The sequence below is a fragment of the Betta splendens genome, chromosome 2 (assembly GCF_900634795.4).
Source record: "Betta splendens chromosome 2, fBetSpl5.4, whole genome shotgun sequence".
NCBI lineage: Eukaryota > Metazoa > Chordata > Actinopteri > Anabantiformes > Osphronemidae > Betta > Betta splendens.
Genome location: NC_040882.2, coordinates 2,171,412 through 2,188,028, shown reverse-complemented (window position 1 = coordinate 2,188,028; position 16,617 = coordinate 2,171,412). Strand labels below are relative to the sequence as shown.

The window sequence follows — 16,617 nt, the reverse complement described above, 5'->3', positions numbered from 1 at the left end:
CAGTTTTATTATGACATTATAACATTCTATATATAAGACAGGACACCACATTTTTACTGATTTTAAACATTTCTATAGCCAATTCAATAGGTTTAACATCCCATTGAAGTGAAGCAATTTTAGTCCTTATGTTGGTGGCTATATAATCCTGGATGCATAATGAATGTCACCGGGGTCAGTGAGGTGACGAGAAGAGAAGCAGGAACCTCAACCCTGTTTTTTTTTTTTTCTCTTGCAGAGCATATTGGTTTCTTGGATGTGGGTGGGCTTTAAATGTCAGTTGTGTTTAGAGTCTGTAATATTGAAAGGCATTTCCATTAGCAGTAGATACATCTACTGTAGGCATCAATGTTAAAAACACGCTCCATCAGTTTTAAGCCTGTATTTTTTTTCATTTATTCACACCAGTTTTATCTTTGTCTACATTTCTGTCCATGCAATTCATTAACTAGGTCAACAAAGTGTGACTGCCAGGGTGAATCTGTGACAGGTGTTAGAATACCTGAAATTAGTGGTGATGCACGTCATCACGTAACACAAAGGTGTCAAACACTAAACACGTTTTTGTAGCTTCCATTTTTGGAGCGCTCTAAATAACACTTGCCAGGCTGCAAACAAAAGCAGCCGCACGCCCTGCAAGGATTTCACTTTGAGTTGCTTGTTGTTTACACTTGTTGGACCTGGAGGTCATGTGTTTTTAGGTGGTAGTCTACAAGTTGCTCAGTAATTATGTAGCAAATGAAACTGTGTTAAAAATGTAAAGTGTGTGTGATCATGCAGCTCCTGTTTGGAGGTAAGCTGCACAGAACGTGCTGGCTTATAAAATATCCAGTGTAGTTTTTTATAAGGGCAATTAAGGCTTAAGTAATGGGAAAGCTACAGTGAAACTCCAAATCACAGTGGAATTGTCCTTTTTAACAGCAAGCCCTGGAGTGTTTTCAGCGTTTGAGTAGAAATTTAAAGGTTTCTCGAATCCGGTGATAGTTGGGTTTGGTAAGACTGTAAATCAGGTGCTGTCTGTACTTCACACTGCAGCGCATGATTATTCCACTTGCTCATTACTGTCTGAAGTGGCAAAATGAATAGATCCTACTTGAGGTTGAATAATAAATCCTCTATGAAATCCAAGCTGAACTGGCATAGCTCAAGACGACACCAAGAAACCTCTGATAAGGGCACAGCACTTAGCCCCGAGTAGTTTTATTTGATGAGGCCTATTGCAACACGTGAAAAAACGTAAGATAACGCTGCAACTGTCATGCATTGATTTTAACATGCAGCGGGACCTGTATGTACAAACTGCACTTGTTTGGGAACTTGGAACTTGATTTACCATGCCTTTAGTTTGTCTTAATTACTCATGGTTGCCAGTTATGTTCATTTCAAGAAAAAGGATGTGATCAAATGATGAAAGCGCCTTAAAAGCTGCAAGTTAGTACTTGTTCAGCAGCCAGAAGCTCCTCTGTTCTGTTCAAAGTTATATATATTTTAATACACCTTCAAACATTTGGTTAATTTATAGTACAATCTGTTTACAACATTTTAAAACAGTTTTCTAGTTTCCATTACTGAAAGGTGACAATTCCAATACAAACAAAACAAGCAATTACAAAATATAATAATGTTCAGAGAAATTACAATTGGTGTTTTTTGTCTTTGAGACCAAACATGCAGTTTAGAAACAAAGTGTGTTACAGCCTAAATTTCAGAACTGTCATATTTGAATTTAGTTTTTCAGGGTATTTAATGTTGCAGCAAAGTCTTACAAGACAGGCAAGTTATTCCTGCTTCTATGTTGTTATTTGGGATTTGAAGGTGTCTGTGCTCTTTATAAAAAGCAACAAACATGTGAAATGTGACCTGGTTTAATGTTGCGTTCAGCAGCTGCACTGTGTTTTTGTCCATGGTGGCATGTCAATGCGCTTCTGTAACACATGGCAGGTCAAGGTTGTCAGGCCAAGTGTTGATGTGACAGGACGGCAAATGGGCTTCTTCTGTGTGATTAGCTTCTCTGTGTTGCATTTAAAAGCAAGTGGAAAGTGACATTCTCCTTCCAGAGAACTGATAATGCAGGCACATGCTGGACCCAGGTCACTGGCTCGAGAGGTGACCTCTTCCTTAGTTCAAACGTGCAAATATTGACTGTAGCTGGACAGTGAGCAAAAATGATAAATGTATTTATCTATTTTTTTTAAGACATGCATCAGCTGACGGTCAGTTGTGACAAGATTAGCAGTATTTTCTATCTGTCTACATTGAAGTAGGATAAAGACCACTGTGTGTTGTTTAATGCTGGCTGTAGTGTACATACTCCAGCATTTAGTTATTTGGGCAAAGTGTTTAGATTTCTCCATGTATCTACCACAGAGGCTGATGGATGGATTAGTGGAGCCTTGTGCAGTGCTTATGCATTGGCCCTCCAGTTGTGTGCACTGCAGCAGTTTTACACAGACATTGATCCTCTTGCACACCAGTGTAAGGTTACATGAATGTGGAGAGGATGAAGCAGCCTTGTTTTTTTTTTTTGTTTTTTTTTAAATGCTCAGCAGCACAACCGATTTGACGATTCAGTTTCAGCTCTGCTACACATCAAGCTTGACTTGAAACCCTATCTGAAATCAGTTGACGGTCAGCCCTGGGTCACTGTGTTTTGTCCCAGTGAACTGGAGAAATGCAACGTTTACCAGCTGCATTTAGTGAGTGAACTGTTCAACACGCTTGGCCCCAGATTAACAGACATACTGTCTGTCAACAAGAGGATACAAAATGTGTCAGAGCTTGATGTTGTTGAGTGACCATGACCTCTAACCTTCCTATTACAGGATATATAGAGATAAGCGTCTTTTCCCTTCAACGAGCCATTAATTATCAAATATTTGTCTGAAGTTGTGATGAGTTTAATCATTTGAAAACACATTGATGGAGCTCTGCTTTAGAACCTCATCTATTTTTCAGAAGGTTACATTTTTTTAGACACACACAACTTTTCTTCCACAAGTAAACACTGTGAACTCCAACAAGCTTTATATATATATATATATATATATATATATATATATATATATTAAAAAGCTTTTGGTGCTTTTTTTATTGTTTCTTTTTTATTGGTGGTTATTGGGGCCCCCCTTCCCAGATGCAGTTTATCTTTTCCATTTGTATGGGTTTTTATGCTTTTTAATGCCAAACTAAAATTGACATACTGTGTTTCTTGTCGACTAAAACTGATGTTTACGCCAACTGGTGGAGCTCACCATTTATTTGATTTGTTGTTAAAAGCATGAGAAACTAACTGAATGAACAGTACATGCTAATGACCGTACTTCTTGCTGCCTTGTGTAACGGGTTTGGTATAATGGTCCGAGCTCTGCCCCACTTTTCCCCCCATCTAACTTTTTGTGATACGTTCTCCTGCATTATGCATTAAGCTCCAAAAGCACAGGTGTATTTGTTAAGGCCAGATGTAGCCTCAATTTCCCATCGGGCCCAACTAACCAGACTTCTTCCTTCCTGGGCTGTGCATCATCCTGTGCTTTAACATCATAAAAACAAAGCGCTGTGCCAGTTCACGTCCACAGAGGTAAAATGGTGACCAAAGACAGCATGTTGCCAGGTTCAGCTAGGGAAATTACAAGCATCCTCCAGTTAGAGCCCTGGTTAAATTTAGATTGTGGCCAGGTGTTTTGAGCTCTGTACACACTGCAGGCTACATGCCTGGTTTTTGGAAACAATTCCAAACTCAGTAATTGTCTAAAACAAGCTTTACTAGTACAGTTAGACCTGATTGCACTCTTTCATTTGTTTCCCATGACACGCGTGTTAATGAACCTACAGTAACAATGGAAATGAAAAATGGTGTCGCAGACACTGCATCACTGCATGTTTACATGTGTGTGAAGTTTCAAGGAACTACAGTAGAATAAATCAGCCTCTAGAGACGTGTGTGTGTCCTATGTGGAAGTCATGACGGGTAACCTTTTATAAAAATTACACAACAGGCTTTTTGACAGGCTACAAAGGCCTAAGGCAACTTATAACAAACTAGCCACATAAATGACTATCTAAACTTTTACTCCAATTAATATTTATCAAAACACCATAATTGCTGCTGAGGGGATTTTTTCTAGCAGCAGCGATTTGTTAGGACCTGCTCGATTTCACTGGGTTGATATTGCTACACAACACAATATGCTTAAAAAGCACCACCAAACTTAAGTAATTAGTGGAAATGATTTGAAAGCCAGTTCTTCTACTTTTCTGCCGATGACAGTTTTGGATGCAGTCATTCTTAGATAATGCAAATAGGTCAAAGCAAATGCAAATGATGGTTTGCTGTCAGAGTCTTTTTATAACACTAGTGTAGAGGCAGTGAAGGGACAAAAATAACATACATATTTAATTCCGCTTTCACCTCTTTAAAGGAAGGTGAGTTGAAGGTTTGGAACAAGACAGAGAAAGATGTGTGAGCTGTACTGTCCCTGGCTGAAGCAACCATTCTGCTTAAATCGCTTAAATCACAGCTTGGGGGGCATTATTATTTTAACATCTTTGCATATTAATTTATTATGTTTATTGTATCTCCAGTTTGTCTAAATGAAATGAAAAATAAGCCGTTGGGTAATGTTTATTTGAGACATTCTTATACTCAGACGGTGTGGCTGTGCAGGGGTGATGTGTCAGCATGGCTGACATGAGGCCACAGAGCCCGCCCTGCAGCCAAAAGGACACATGTTTGACACCAGCTGCAGGTATTCATTTTGTCAGCATGTCCTTGAGTAGAGCCCTACTTGCTCCACTCATTGTTAGGTTGTGCTGGCTAAGAGCTGAAACTGAAAGTAAGGAAGGAAGACGACTACGGTTGGAAAAATGGCACCCTCTTTTTGTTATTTGGTGTTATTAGTGATGTGGATATGCCATAGCTTGTTGGTTAAACTGTTCACATTTACAGGAGAGTCTAGACCGGTTGATGTGTCGGTACCCCAGAGACCAGTCCAGAACGGTCCTTTACTGTAATTAATGCATCCTGCAGATGTTGCTTTATGTGCTTGGGAGAGTTTTAGTCTAGACAGGCTGGCTGCTTAGATGGAGAGGCCCTGCTTTGATCCTTGATTAAAAACTGCAAGCTGTACATTTATCATGCTCTTGTTTCAAGTTCTCTCAAGGGTTCTCGCCTGCTTTATGCTCCCTCCATCCTCCTCTTCATCTTCGTTCGTCTTTTGCCAAGATTCCTCGCTGTCATGAAGGTCGCTCTAACCTCTTATCACCAAAACCACTAAAGGGTAATGGTGTCTTGGAGACTCAGCAGACCATGTTGAACACTGTTCACTTTTCATAATCTTGCATGATTGTCATTGTGCATTTATTGCCCTTACCTTACATTGTTGTCTAATAAATCTTTGATGAAATCTTTAGTCATTTCAAATGCACTGTGCATCAGCCATAAACTGCAGGTCTGTCACTCAGCCCTTATTGTGCTGTAATGAACACAAATCACACGTATTCAGAAGTTTAATGTAGAATAATTAGCCGAATCGGAGCATATGTTCAACAGCAGTGTATGCTGAAGAGCAGAGTAATAAAAGAGGTTTGTAACCTTTTGTAGCAGCTGTGCCTTTTGCTACTGGTGGCTCAGTAATTCAACATGCTGGAGAGGTGCAGAGGGGATTTGTTCAGTCTTGACTCTCAATTGTTGACAAGTTATTCCTCCCCAAGCAGTATCGACAGGAAAGAGAAATATCTGGCAGTGGTGCCTGGGAATCTGAGTCATCGTCATAGGTGATAAACGGAACTGTGAAGCCTGCAAAAATATTACGGTTATTCTCTGCATCAGTGGAGTCAAATTCCTAGCTTACTGCATCTGTAATATAATCTCCATTAAAAATACACAAGTGTTGGTGGTTTTATTTTGGCCGTGGTGCCTCGTGATCAGTATGTGTCATTAGTTTACACTAAATATAAAGATGAGCCAGGAGTCATCAAGGTCACTGGATTGCTGCAGCCATGGGGGGGGGGGTATTGACAGCCTAAGTTTATTGGTTTGTCTTGTGCAAATGCGAAGGCAGCAAGTGCAAACAGTGAACATAATTGAACGGCAGACAACGTGTCTTGGAGGGCCATGTGAGATGACTCAGAGCTGGGCGGTGTATTGGTTCCACACATCAGCAGCAGGCAGAGATCCAGTGTGGGCTAACCTTGACCACCAGAGTGGATTTCACTGCACTTTTAGTTTGTCTTTTCTCGTCTTTAGGCTCGTACCATAAGGAGTTCTGATCACCTTGACTGAATTGGCGTTTACAATATGAATTGCAATCCTACATGTAGTTTGTTAAAGGACCTATTGTGAGGCAGCATTGCCTTGTTATCGATGCTTAAAGTACAATCAGTAGCTTTACAGCAGTGGATTATAGGAAATCTCTCTCACTGAACTGGACTCAACTGGACTGGATTCATAAAAGGCTAGTGTCCTCATATACAAAAAGGCTTGACTGCCAGACTCCCTCCCTCCCCTCCTCTGTTCTTCACTCATTGATTGCTTGTTTTATAAAAAAATTATTGGGATACCCAGGCTGCAGGCTTTAATATTGCAATATTACTGCAAATTCAATACGCGGTTCGGCTTTAAACCCAAGTGGCGCTCAACACCCCCCCTCGAATATATCCAAACAATTTAAGCAGAGAGGGTACAGGGGGCGAGAGAAGGTGGACATGGCTCTGCAGATCCCTCTACAGGACCCCGTGAGATAACGAGACGTTTTAAATTGCGCTTCCTATAAAGAATGCGCGGCATGCAGTGGCTGACTCCAGCCCATTACGCGTGCTGGCATGTGCAAACGGTACAGTCGGCGATGATTCACAGTGAGAGACCCAGGCATCCTCTGACCTGTCCAGCAACTGGCCCCATCAGTGCTAATTGAGGCAAAGACCAATAGGCGTTTGTTGCTCGGGCATACCAGCGAGGATTAAAGGGATTGAGTTCAGTTGCTGAGTGCAGTGGTTTTTAATGCCCCCTCCACCATGTCCCCTCCTCTCGGCCGTGGAAAGAGTGCACTCTTTGTGACCAGCTCTCCCAAGCCAACCTGACCACCCCTGCCATGTCACGACACCATCTGATTAAGCATTAACATAGCACTCCAAGCCAGAGCCAGGCTGCTCTGTAAAATTACTGTCTGCCGTAAAATAGTCTGTCTGTGCACAGACCTTTCCATTTATTAAGCCACAGCAACAAGATGAGTAAAGCATTTGTGTAACCTTTGTCACATTTTCCTGTAAAATAAATAATCTAAATCTAAATCATTTGAACTGCTTTAATCTTTAATATCATAACTACTCAATCAAGGTTTGGCATTGAGACTTGAGAATCTGGTGAACAAAATGTGCTCTTGTGGTAACCTTGCCATGGGCCAGTGGTCTCTCATGCTGTCCCTGGTGTCTAATGCCCGTGATAATCAGCTGTAAATGGTGTCAAAAACTGTATCCAAGCCAGCCAGTAGCCCTAAAGGCAAGAGATATACAAGGTATAGCTACACTTAATTTAATAAAGGTCTTCATGGGCTGAGTACTCAATTAAAAATTCGCAACATTGTTTTGATGTTCCTGTTGGCATACAGACAGTTTTTGTGATCCTTATTGACTCCTAGCATTGGTTGGGAGAGAATACAAATTGGTGCGGAGATGTTTTTTTTCTATGTAATCGAATGTTATTATTTGAACTCTAATGAGTGACTCTTGCTGTTTCAGTTGGATCCAGCCCAAGTGCTTTAGGGGTTGTAGCTAATATACATAAGACCACATACAGAATTGTTGCCTGAAGAAACTCTGCCCTCAAAGCCACGTCTGATCTTTCAGTTTATGTCCCTCCATATGACTCAGACACACACTCCTCGTCTGTATCTTCACTGCAGTAGTTGATCAACACTACTATTATTAGAAGTTTTCTTCTCAAGGTATGTGCCTATTCACATATGCAAAGCTGTATTTAGTTGTGCGTTGACTCGGTTATGTGGGGGAGGAGTGTCAAATTGCACCGGCAGCAACAACAAGCGTTGCTGGCAAGGCAAAAGGCCAGCTCTGCAGACAGCGGATTGACCCCTGGCCTAAGCCTAACTTTTTCATTCAACACTATTCAAAAAAATCATCACTCACGTTTGTTTTTAGCGCCGCTCACACACATCTCCAGACAAACTAGCGCCCCAAACAACCATACATCACCTCAACTCTGTTTCATCTGTGCCCGGACGTAAATGATAAGTTGATCCTTAGAACAAATTCCATCATAACGAACAATCCCCACTCCTGGCAGGCGCACAAAAAAAGCCTTGATGAATGAGTTGTTTACCTACTCTGGTGCACACAGTGTCAAGTGCAGGCCCGGCCCGCCAAAATGCCACTTCATTATGAGACTGCGGAGCAGAGTGCAGCACAGCCTGCCCCCGTGACCAGCCACACAGAGGAAATCGGATATTAGTTCCTGTATTCCTCAGCAGTCGTCAGGCAAAGCATGAATGATGGACTGTTTTCTGAGCCTCAAATGTCACATTGTAATTTGATTATTCACCTCTGCCTTTGTCTGAAATATAGCTTCTATAGACTGCATTTAAATGTATAATTTTTGCCTTTACACAGAGGCTTACTAACTAAACTAAATGAATCTAACACTTCATCTGTTTTAGCGGTCAACTCAAGAGTAGAGAGAACAAACCCCCCGAGCGCCAGCTGGCTACCTGCCAGACTGGCTTATTTGGCAGGTGGTTGGTGGTCATTTCCCACCCAGCATGCGCCGAGCTGGCTTGGCCACAGATCAGACCAGAACCATCTCTGCTCCGTGGCGTTTACCTAGTGGCCTTCTCGCTTTGCTAATGAAGAGACATGTGCTGGTACACAGGATCTGATGCGGCTCTCCCTTTTGAATGTTGTTTCCTCTTTGGAAATCTGGCTTCTATGTTAGATAGATGTGGTGGTTGAGCCCCGAACAACTCTATATCAGCACATCTATCCATCCTTCAGACATTCTGCTGATTCTCTGGTTGTGAATACCAATACCTGATCATTATGACTTATCTGGTTCTACACAGTCTGCTATTTTATCTTTTCTAACCTTTTGTATTACAACCAACTGACTGACTACAAAAAAAACAAGCAGTAAGTTACTACTACTCATTAGTAGTAAATATCATTTTAGGCAGCATTTCCATTTTTTTAGCTACCCTTTAGGTCAAAAAAATCTTTGGTGTACTTTGTGTTTATTGAAGCTTTTTTTATGTTTAGCATTTCCAGTGTCTTTCAGACAGTTCTTCATTTTTCCATATTTGGCAAAAGCTACAACTGATATTCTTCCAAACTATTAAATATTCCTCCTTATTGACAAGTTTCTACCTTTCCTTCACTGGAAGCCTACAAAACCTCCCTTTAGCACTCAAACCCTTGGGAATGCCATCTCTTTCTGAAATTAGCGAGCACTAAACATTCAGAAGGGGGGCATTCTAAGTAGTCCTAAGGAGTCTAATTGGCATTCCTTTTCTTCTGCTCTCTTCAGAATCTGTAGCTCTAATTGACTGCAAATTTGGGAAGGTTTTGCTACGGTTTGCACATTATACCAGGTTTAATTTATCTCAGCAGCAACTGTAGTTTCATTCATAGCTGTAATGTGGTTATTTGGACATTGCAATGCAGCACATCAGGCTTAAATATCAAAGCTGTGATAGTTGGAATTTATTCTGTGGATCTGATTTTTTTTAAGCCCTAGCTGAACCCATGGCCAGGCAGTGTGTTGCCTGTCAGCCTATAGGACCTCAGTATTGAGGTTCCATTGAGACTCTGCCATTCAGGTTCCCCGCATGGCCTCTACTGAACATGACCTCTTGGCCACTATACAAAAGTGAACAAGTGTAATCTCCTTCAGTTGTATAGTTTCTTTTAATTTCACCACTTTTTCCTAACTCACAGGATCATGTCACCTATAGGCAGTGTCACGGTTCTGTCCTCATCTGGACACTGCCCACAGAAATATTTAGCACCCTCAAGTTTAGGAGCTTTGAAACTCCAAGCCTAATTAAGTTCAGTCAGGGCATCAGCTAAATGTCTGAAATGGAAAATTTCAAAATGCCAGAACGAATTTACAGAACCAGCAAGCAGCTATTGAGGTGTGAGGAAGGGTGAGAAGCAGTTTTTTGAAAAGTCCCAGTGGATTGAAAAGTGGGTCGGGTGTTTAGACGCTGTGCAGGGGAGGCACTGCTGAAATGTCCGCAGCTAAAGTAGGCCACGGTTAACCTTGATAAATCATATGACTGGAAAAGAAAATGGAGCTTTCATGAAATGCTTTGGGGTTTTTTGGGAGAACAAAGTTAATTGTGTAAGTTTTATGTACTCTTAAAGGGATTGCTGTGATTTTCAATATATTATATTATATTATATGTTTGAGGAAGTATGTGACAAGCAATCCCTTTACCAACATAACAAACCCTGAAATGACCTTGGAGTGATATATCTGCATTGAATTTGTATGAAATTTAAACAGTTTTTAGCCCCCTTCAAGCTTGTTTAACCATTATGACTAACATGTTAATTAGGATAAAATAATATAATACTGCGAATATTCCTCTGCTTTCAATATTGCCTTTTCTATTCTTTTTCTTTAACACCATGACCTGCTGTTTTTATAATGTAATGAGTTAAATTTATGTTACTGCCATCATTCCTACCTGGCGTCAAGCGCACGGGTGATGTGTTTCTTTGCAGCTAACCTTATTACAGGAAACAAAGTCAGCCTGTGCCACTCATGTTTGACATTTCCATGCATGAAATGTGTTTTGGAGACAAAGAGGCTTCTCTCTTCATTGCCTAGATGTGTGCTTGTGGGTGTAAGCCCTATTGTATGTCCTTGCACAATCACTGGTGTAGGCTCTGCACTTGGTGACATTATCCGCTATAGTGAACTCTGAGCTGTGACTTAGTCAGAAGATTGATTTGTCCGCTTTATATCCTTCATATCCGCCACAGTGCTAGACTTCTTTTGCCCACCTTTGGCACACGGAGGTATAGGCAGCCTGCATATACTGTCACCTCATTTCAGAGAGGTGATTGATTTGAGCTCTTAACGGCTGTATTTATAATGGGGCGCTGTATTTGCAGTTCACATGGCTTGCAGCTCTTTCACACTGTGTAATACCTGAATGAAAGCATTATCAATGAAACTGTGGAGGTGTTGCAGCATGTCTTTGCTGAAGAGTAAAAATGATTGACTTTTTTTAGTCTATATTATAGTCTTTCTGTCGATTTCTGCTCACATTGGGGAGGATTTCATTCTGAGTTGATGTAACGCTTTGCTCAAGGAATGGGCCAAAAAATAAAAGTGCAGCAGATCAAATCAAGCATATTGTAAGAAAAGCAAACATTGTTTGAGGTCAAATGTGAGGTTTTCCATATACTTTAGTAAAGAAAATATCTATCTAAGTTTTGCGATAAAATATACAAAGGGTACTTTAGATAATCACATGATTATTTTTCACGGTTTTATGTAATTTTGTAGAAAAACTCAACAATTCTGGAACATATTCAGCATTTCTTTTAATTGGGTTAATAGTTTCACAGTACTTGTACTTTGATATTATAACTTCAACAAATGTGGATTATTTAGCACTATTGACTTGTTGGTCACATTGCCCTGGTTTGTTTAGACTCTTACAAAATATGACTTTCTTGTAAGAGGCATGGAACAGGAACTTATCCTGGCCTGCCTTATCTGTAAATGACTCCGAGTAAAATGGAATTGCGTATGCCAAGCACTTCGGTGCAACATCCGTGGGGATCAGTGTTAGCATGGCTAATGGCGTTACACAGAGGTGGCTAATGAGCGACCCTTCCGCTTTGCCTCCACATACCTCTCCATCATTAGCGCCTTAAGCTCCCACGAGGGTCAGTGAAGGGAACAACACATTCATCCCCATCCATGAAAAAAGGAATGAATAGAAACCAGGCACCGTACAATAGACACTTAAACTGCTAAAAGGCCTGATGGAGTGGGTAAACTCACCAAATTCACAGTGCACATCATTATATAACTGTACTACACTGAGTTAAGTTATTTAAGGACAATGGCAATTTTCTGCCTTCGGGTCATCATGGTTGGAAAATTATATGTAACCGCCCTCTTTTTCAGTCATTGTTCTCCATCATTAGCAAACAACACCTCTATTTTCAGAACCTCCACGTTTGTGGTTGGAGCTACACACCCTTAAGGGACTACGCAGTATCACAGGGTTCACATCAAGCCCTCGAGTTCAACACTATATATTATTTTCATTATTTTCTTAAGGGTATTTTTCCTAATAGCTATGACAGGAAGAGCTACTTCTTCAAGAACTGTGCTTCACACCTAATTTCCACAGATTTGAGTGTTTTGCTCAAGGGCATCTTGGCAGCAGTTTGTGTTGGGGAAAAAAAGAATTTAATTTCCTTTTAGCTTGGCTTGATTTTTTTTTTACCCCCCAGCTAATGCAGTAATTTGCAGCTCACAAACCTTGTTTTCACAACTTTTGTTTGCATCAGTGTGAAGCAGTCATGGTGATCTTTTATTTTCCAAAAAAGTATAACACACTGCAACTACTATTCTGGAGAAACCACATGGATTAATACATAGATGTTTTTGGTCCATACGTGGTATTCATGTGATCATTGTTAACTTTTGTTTTTATAGAAATACACTTTTTTTTTTAGCCCTGCAAGATTTTTTTTTAACTGTTGCTCAATCAAAGCCCAGACTGTTTTTCCTATCCTCTCTTTTTGCCCTAGCCATATGCTCTCAATCATGTAGGCAACAGTTCACAGTTGCACCTGTTGCTGTGAATAGTTTGAGGCTTCATGGGAAATGGATTTGACGAGAGAAAATGCCGTCAATGCTGCTAAGAGGCACGGTGACCTTGTCTGCTGGTGAAATGGCCAATCTCCACTTCTCTCTTCCATCTGCAGCTGTTAATGTCATTGAACAGAGACCTGCAGAGGTTCTGGGCCCCGGTTTGGCTTTACTTAAGGAGACATTTCATTGAAAAATACATGATCTTCCGAAAGTTAACTGCCATCACTCGAGCTGAGTCCTAATTTATGGAAGCTTCTCCTGGCCACAGTCAGGACAGACACGTGCCTCCTCTGAGTATTTATTGATCTCTTAAATGACAGCATTGTTCTTTGTGTCCTGCATTTTTGTGTAAAATTATTGTGCTGAAAGCAACAATATGAAAAGGAGATTACATTATAACAGACTGGAAGAATAAAAAAATGGAATTTAACATGAATAAAATATATTGTAGGCAATTTGGCTTTTTTATTTTGGGGAATTTGTTTTAGTGTGACTTGTTCTTAATAACTTAACAGGGCCCCCCAGAATGCAGGATTTAACTCTAAAAGAAAAGCAGTCGCCCATATTCGGTTCTCAAAGACAGCCTGAGGGGCACACAGTATGCAGCCTGTGAGGTTCACAGATTAAATCGGTTTTGTCCACAAAACAAAGGAGATTGCAAACTTATTTTTCAACAGCCTCAGGAAGTTCATGGCCATTTGACCAACACATGCACTGCCTTCCCTTTCCAGGACGGTATGAGCTGTCTTTCACACAAATGGGTCACGTTTTCACAGTAGAAAGGAAAAGGCAGCCCATTAAAATGTGTAACTCTGGAATGTCTGCGAATAAAGGAAGACAACTCAGATCTGTATTATCATGATAAAGCAGCTTAAATGGTTGGATTTTAAAGTCGAGGCTTGAATTTCCTTATAATATTGGGTGCATCCAAATGAGATATTCAACATTGACATCTTGGGACGGTGCATAAACCAAATGTTGCTTGGGAAGAAGGTTTGGATTCCTGTGTGACTGAACTGTTTGCATTGCCAGGAAGCAAGTGAACAGAGGCTGAGTATCAGGCTTGTCAGCAGTCTAAACTGGACTAACTCACCGACAGGTGATGAGAGGCTGCTGCAATGCTAAACTGTCAAGCTGTCATGCAATCATTTCCCTGGATATCAGTTCGCCAGAACCTGCTGCCTGCGTTCCTTCACAGGAAATCAGGGTCTGTTTTGTTTTAGCAAGGGTGGGAAGTCGATCTAGATTCAAAGAGAACGTTTTCCTTTTTTTCCCTTGTTTCTTTGTGTCTCTATAGCTTTATTTTTGACAGTGATGCCTGGCTGGTTTTTATTGTTCATCTTGAAATTTCTTTCATTTTTTATTGGTGTATTGACTCTAAAGCACTTAGGAACAGTTATAAAAAAGTTTTATGACTTCACTGTATCTGATTCTTCTGGCTGTAAATAAATTCCTTCCATCAACTATTGATACAAAACAAAGTAGTATTTGTCAGAGGCAGGAGGGAAATAACGTTTTTGTCTTTCAGCCCTTGTGCATCGTAAACCCACAAACTGAGAAGCTGCTTTTGGCTGTTTACCCATCAAAATACTTAATGGCTGTTGTGAACTTGAAGTAGAGAACAGTGGTTGGATGCACAATAACACAGGCCTTCTGTTATAAATTAAAAATGTCTCCTTTGTCCTCTCAAGGTGCCATCCTGGGACGTTCAGAGACTCAGGAGTGTGTCTATTACAATTCCAGCTGGGAGAAGGATCGCACCAACCGCAGTGGTATTGAGCCGTGCTACGGCGAGAAGGACAAGCGGCGGCACTGTTTCGCCACATGGAAGAATGTCTCCGGCACGGTGGAGATAGTTAAGCAGGGCTGTTGGCTGGACGACGTCAACTGCTACGACAGGTAACGCATAGGCGGTTTATCGTTTCCTAACCCTTTTGCTTTGCACACAGCTGGACTGCTGCCCACTTTCACTTTAAAAATGGTCCTCAGTTGTTGTTTTTCTATTTTTAGTTCATTTGTGTGTTCCATTTCATGTAGCTCTTAGGTCCTCAAAAGGTGGTTGTCGTAAGGTTTCTAAGCATATTTGAAATGACATTGAGCACAGTTTTTGTCCTCCTGTTTGCTTTCCTATCTGAATGGGTCACTTAATTACCACAGGCCAGTGAAGTTTAAATTGTTTTGTGAATCTCTAGGAAAAATGGCTTCAAGCTTGTTCATGCAACCAAGAGAGCAGCAGACACGTGATATTTTTCCACTTTCCTTTTGCTTAGAACACTAACTTGGCATCAGATGAGTTTTCCTTTGATTGTCGAACGATAAAGTTTCTGTAGATTCTGCAGCACGCACAGTTTGGGTACCTCTCCTCAGACGGCGCCGCCTCTCCTCCCTGGAGAGTCCAGAGCAAGTCGAGGGCGGCTGCCACTTCCTTTGGCTTTTATCTGATGACTGTGTGAGTGTGAAAGAAAGTGTGTGTGTGTGTGTGTGCGTGTGAGTGTTTGATTGTTAGTGTAGGAGTTATTTTCTAAATGATTTTCTTTCATGTATTGATCTGAAGATCTGAAGCATCTAGGCAGCTGAGAGAAAGGGGATGATGTGTTTACCTGCTTTTTGCGTGCACTGAGAATCATGCGTTTCTCGAGGGTACACATGCAGATGATGTGTTTGTTGGACCTGACTTCGTGTGCACACTCAATTGCTGTACAAATAAGCTTCCATGACCTTTGCAGTGTGCCGAGAGGAAAAGTGAGCAAAGGTTTGCCAGTGGGTTTTTCCTCCAACAGTTTTTTTTTTGATTTCCCACCTCTCTGTCCTCTGCAGTAATGAGTGTGTGGAAAGGAAGGAGAATCCCGAAGTGTTCTTCTGCTGCTGCGAAGGCAACATGTGCAACGAGAGGTTTCTCTACGCCCCTGAATCGCCCCCACCAAGCGACCCGCACCATACAACCGCCTACAGTATGTACACTCCAACATGCACACGCACAGCAATGTTCCAGTAAAATAACCTCACCTACCTCGGCTTGCAACTAAATATCGCCCAACTCGGATTTTTCCACATACACAGACGATGGTTGTGAGGTAGTGAGGATGTTCAGGTCTTAAAAAATCTTTAAAGATTTGAGGAATAATATAAAAAGTAATTAGGCAGTTGTTGTTTCCTCATTCAAATGTGGCACAAACATATTAAACATTGGCATAAATAATAGAACACTTTTTTAAGAATAGAGTGAAATCCTGTTAGTATTGTATAAAGGCTTTTCATTGTTAAATACATTGTATGTACCTAAGGTGTTAACATTGAGCCTTTATATTAATAGATGAACCAAACAAAGCAACACTGAATCAAGCTGCACACTAAACTGCACTGAAAGACCAATAATAATGCAAACGAGCTTGAAATTAGACAAAAGCGACTAGCAAAGTGTTAATTTACCAGGACCCTCGGGGGGAGGTTTCTGAAGGATTTAATGACCAATACTGATTGTCAGGTGTGAATGTTTTCTTTGCAAATTAATATCATTTCCTTAACCATAAAAAATGATTTTGTGTGTGTTCACCAGCTAATGGCTGAAGTGGTGTCCTTGCACTTGCCTTTTCAGCTAAATTGTCCAACAGCCAGTCTGTCTCTTTGAATTGCTTTAAATGTGACTTTCTGAAACGTGGAGACACCCTGTAGAGGAAAACAGGAGTCCCAGCATGCAGCTGGTGTAGCCTGTCGGCTCAACCCCCCCCCCCCCCGTGTTGTCCCTGCCCGAAGGATGCCAGTGGTGCTTG

At 41.0% G+C, this 16,617-nt stretch overlaps 1 protein-coding gene across 2 annotated transcripts in view; it reads left to right on the top strand.

The window, feature by feature from the left end:
• The window catches only part of acvr2ab (activin A receptor type 2Ab), a 36,590-nt gene that overhangs the window by 1,470 nt on the left and 18,503 nt on the right, over positions 1-16,617 (top strand). For both annotated transcript variants that reach the window (XM_029134254.3, XM_029134262.3), the window contains exons 2-3: positions 14,539-14,746; positions 15,665-15,798. In XM_029134254.3, coding sequence (XP_028990087.1) covers positions 14,539-14,746; positions 15,665-15,798 — 342 coding nt within the window. The remainder of the gene's footprint in view (positions 1-14,538; positions 14,747-15,664; positions 15,799-16,617) is intronic.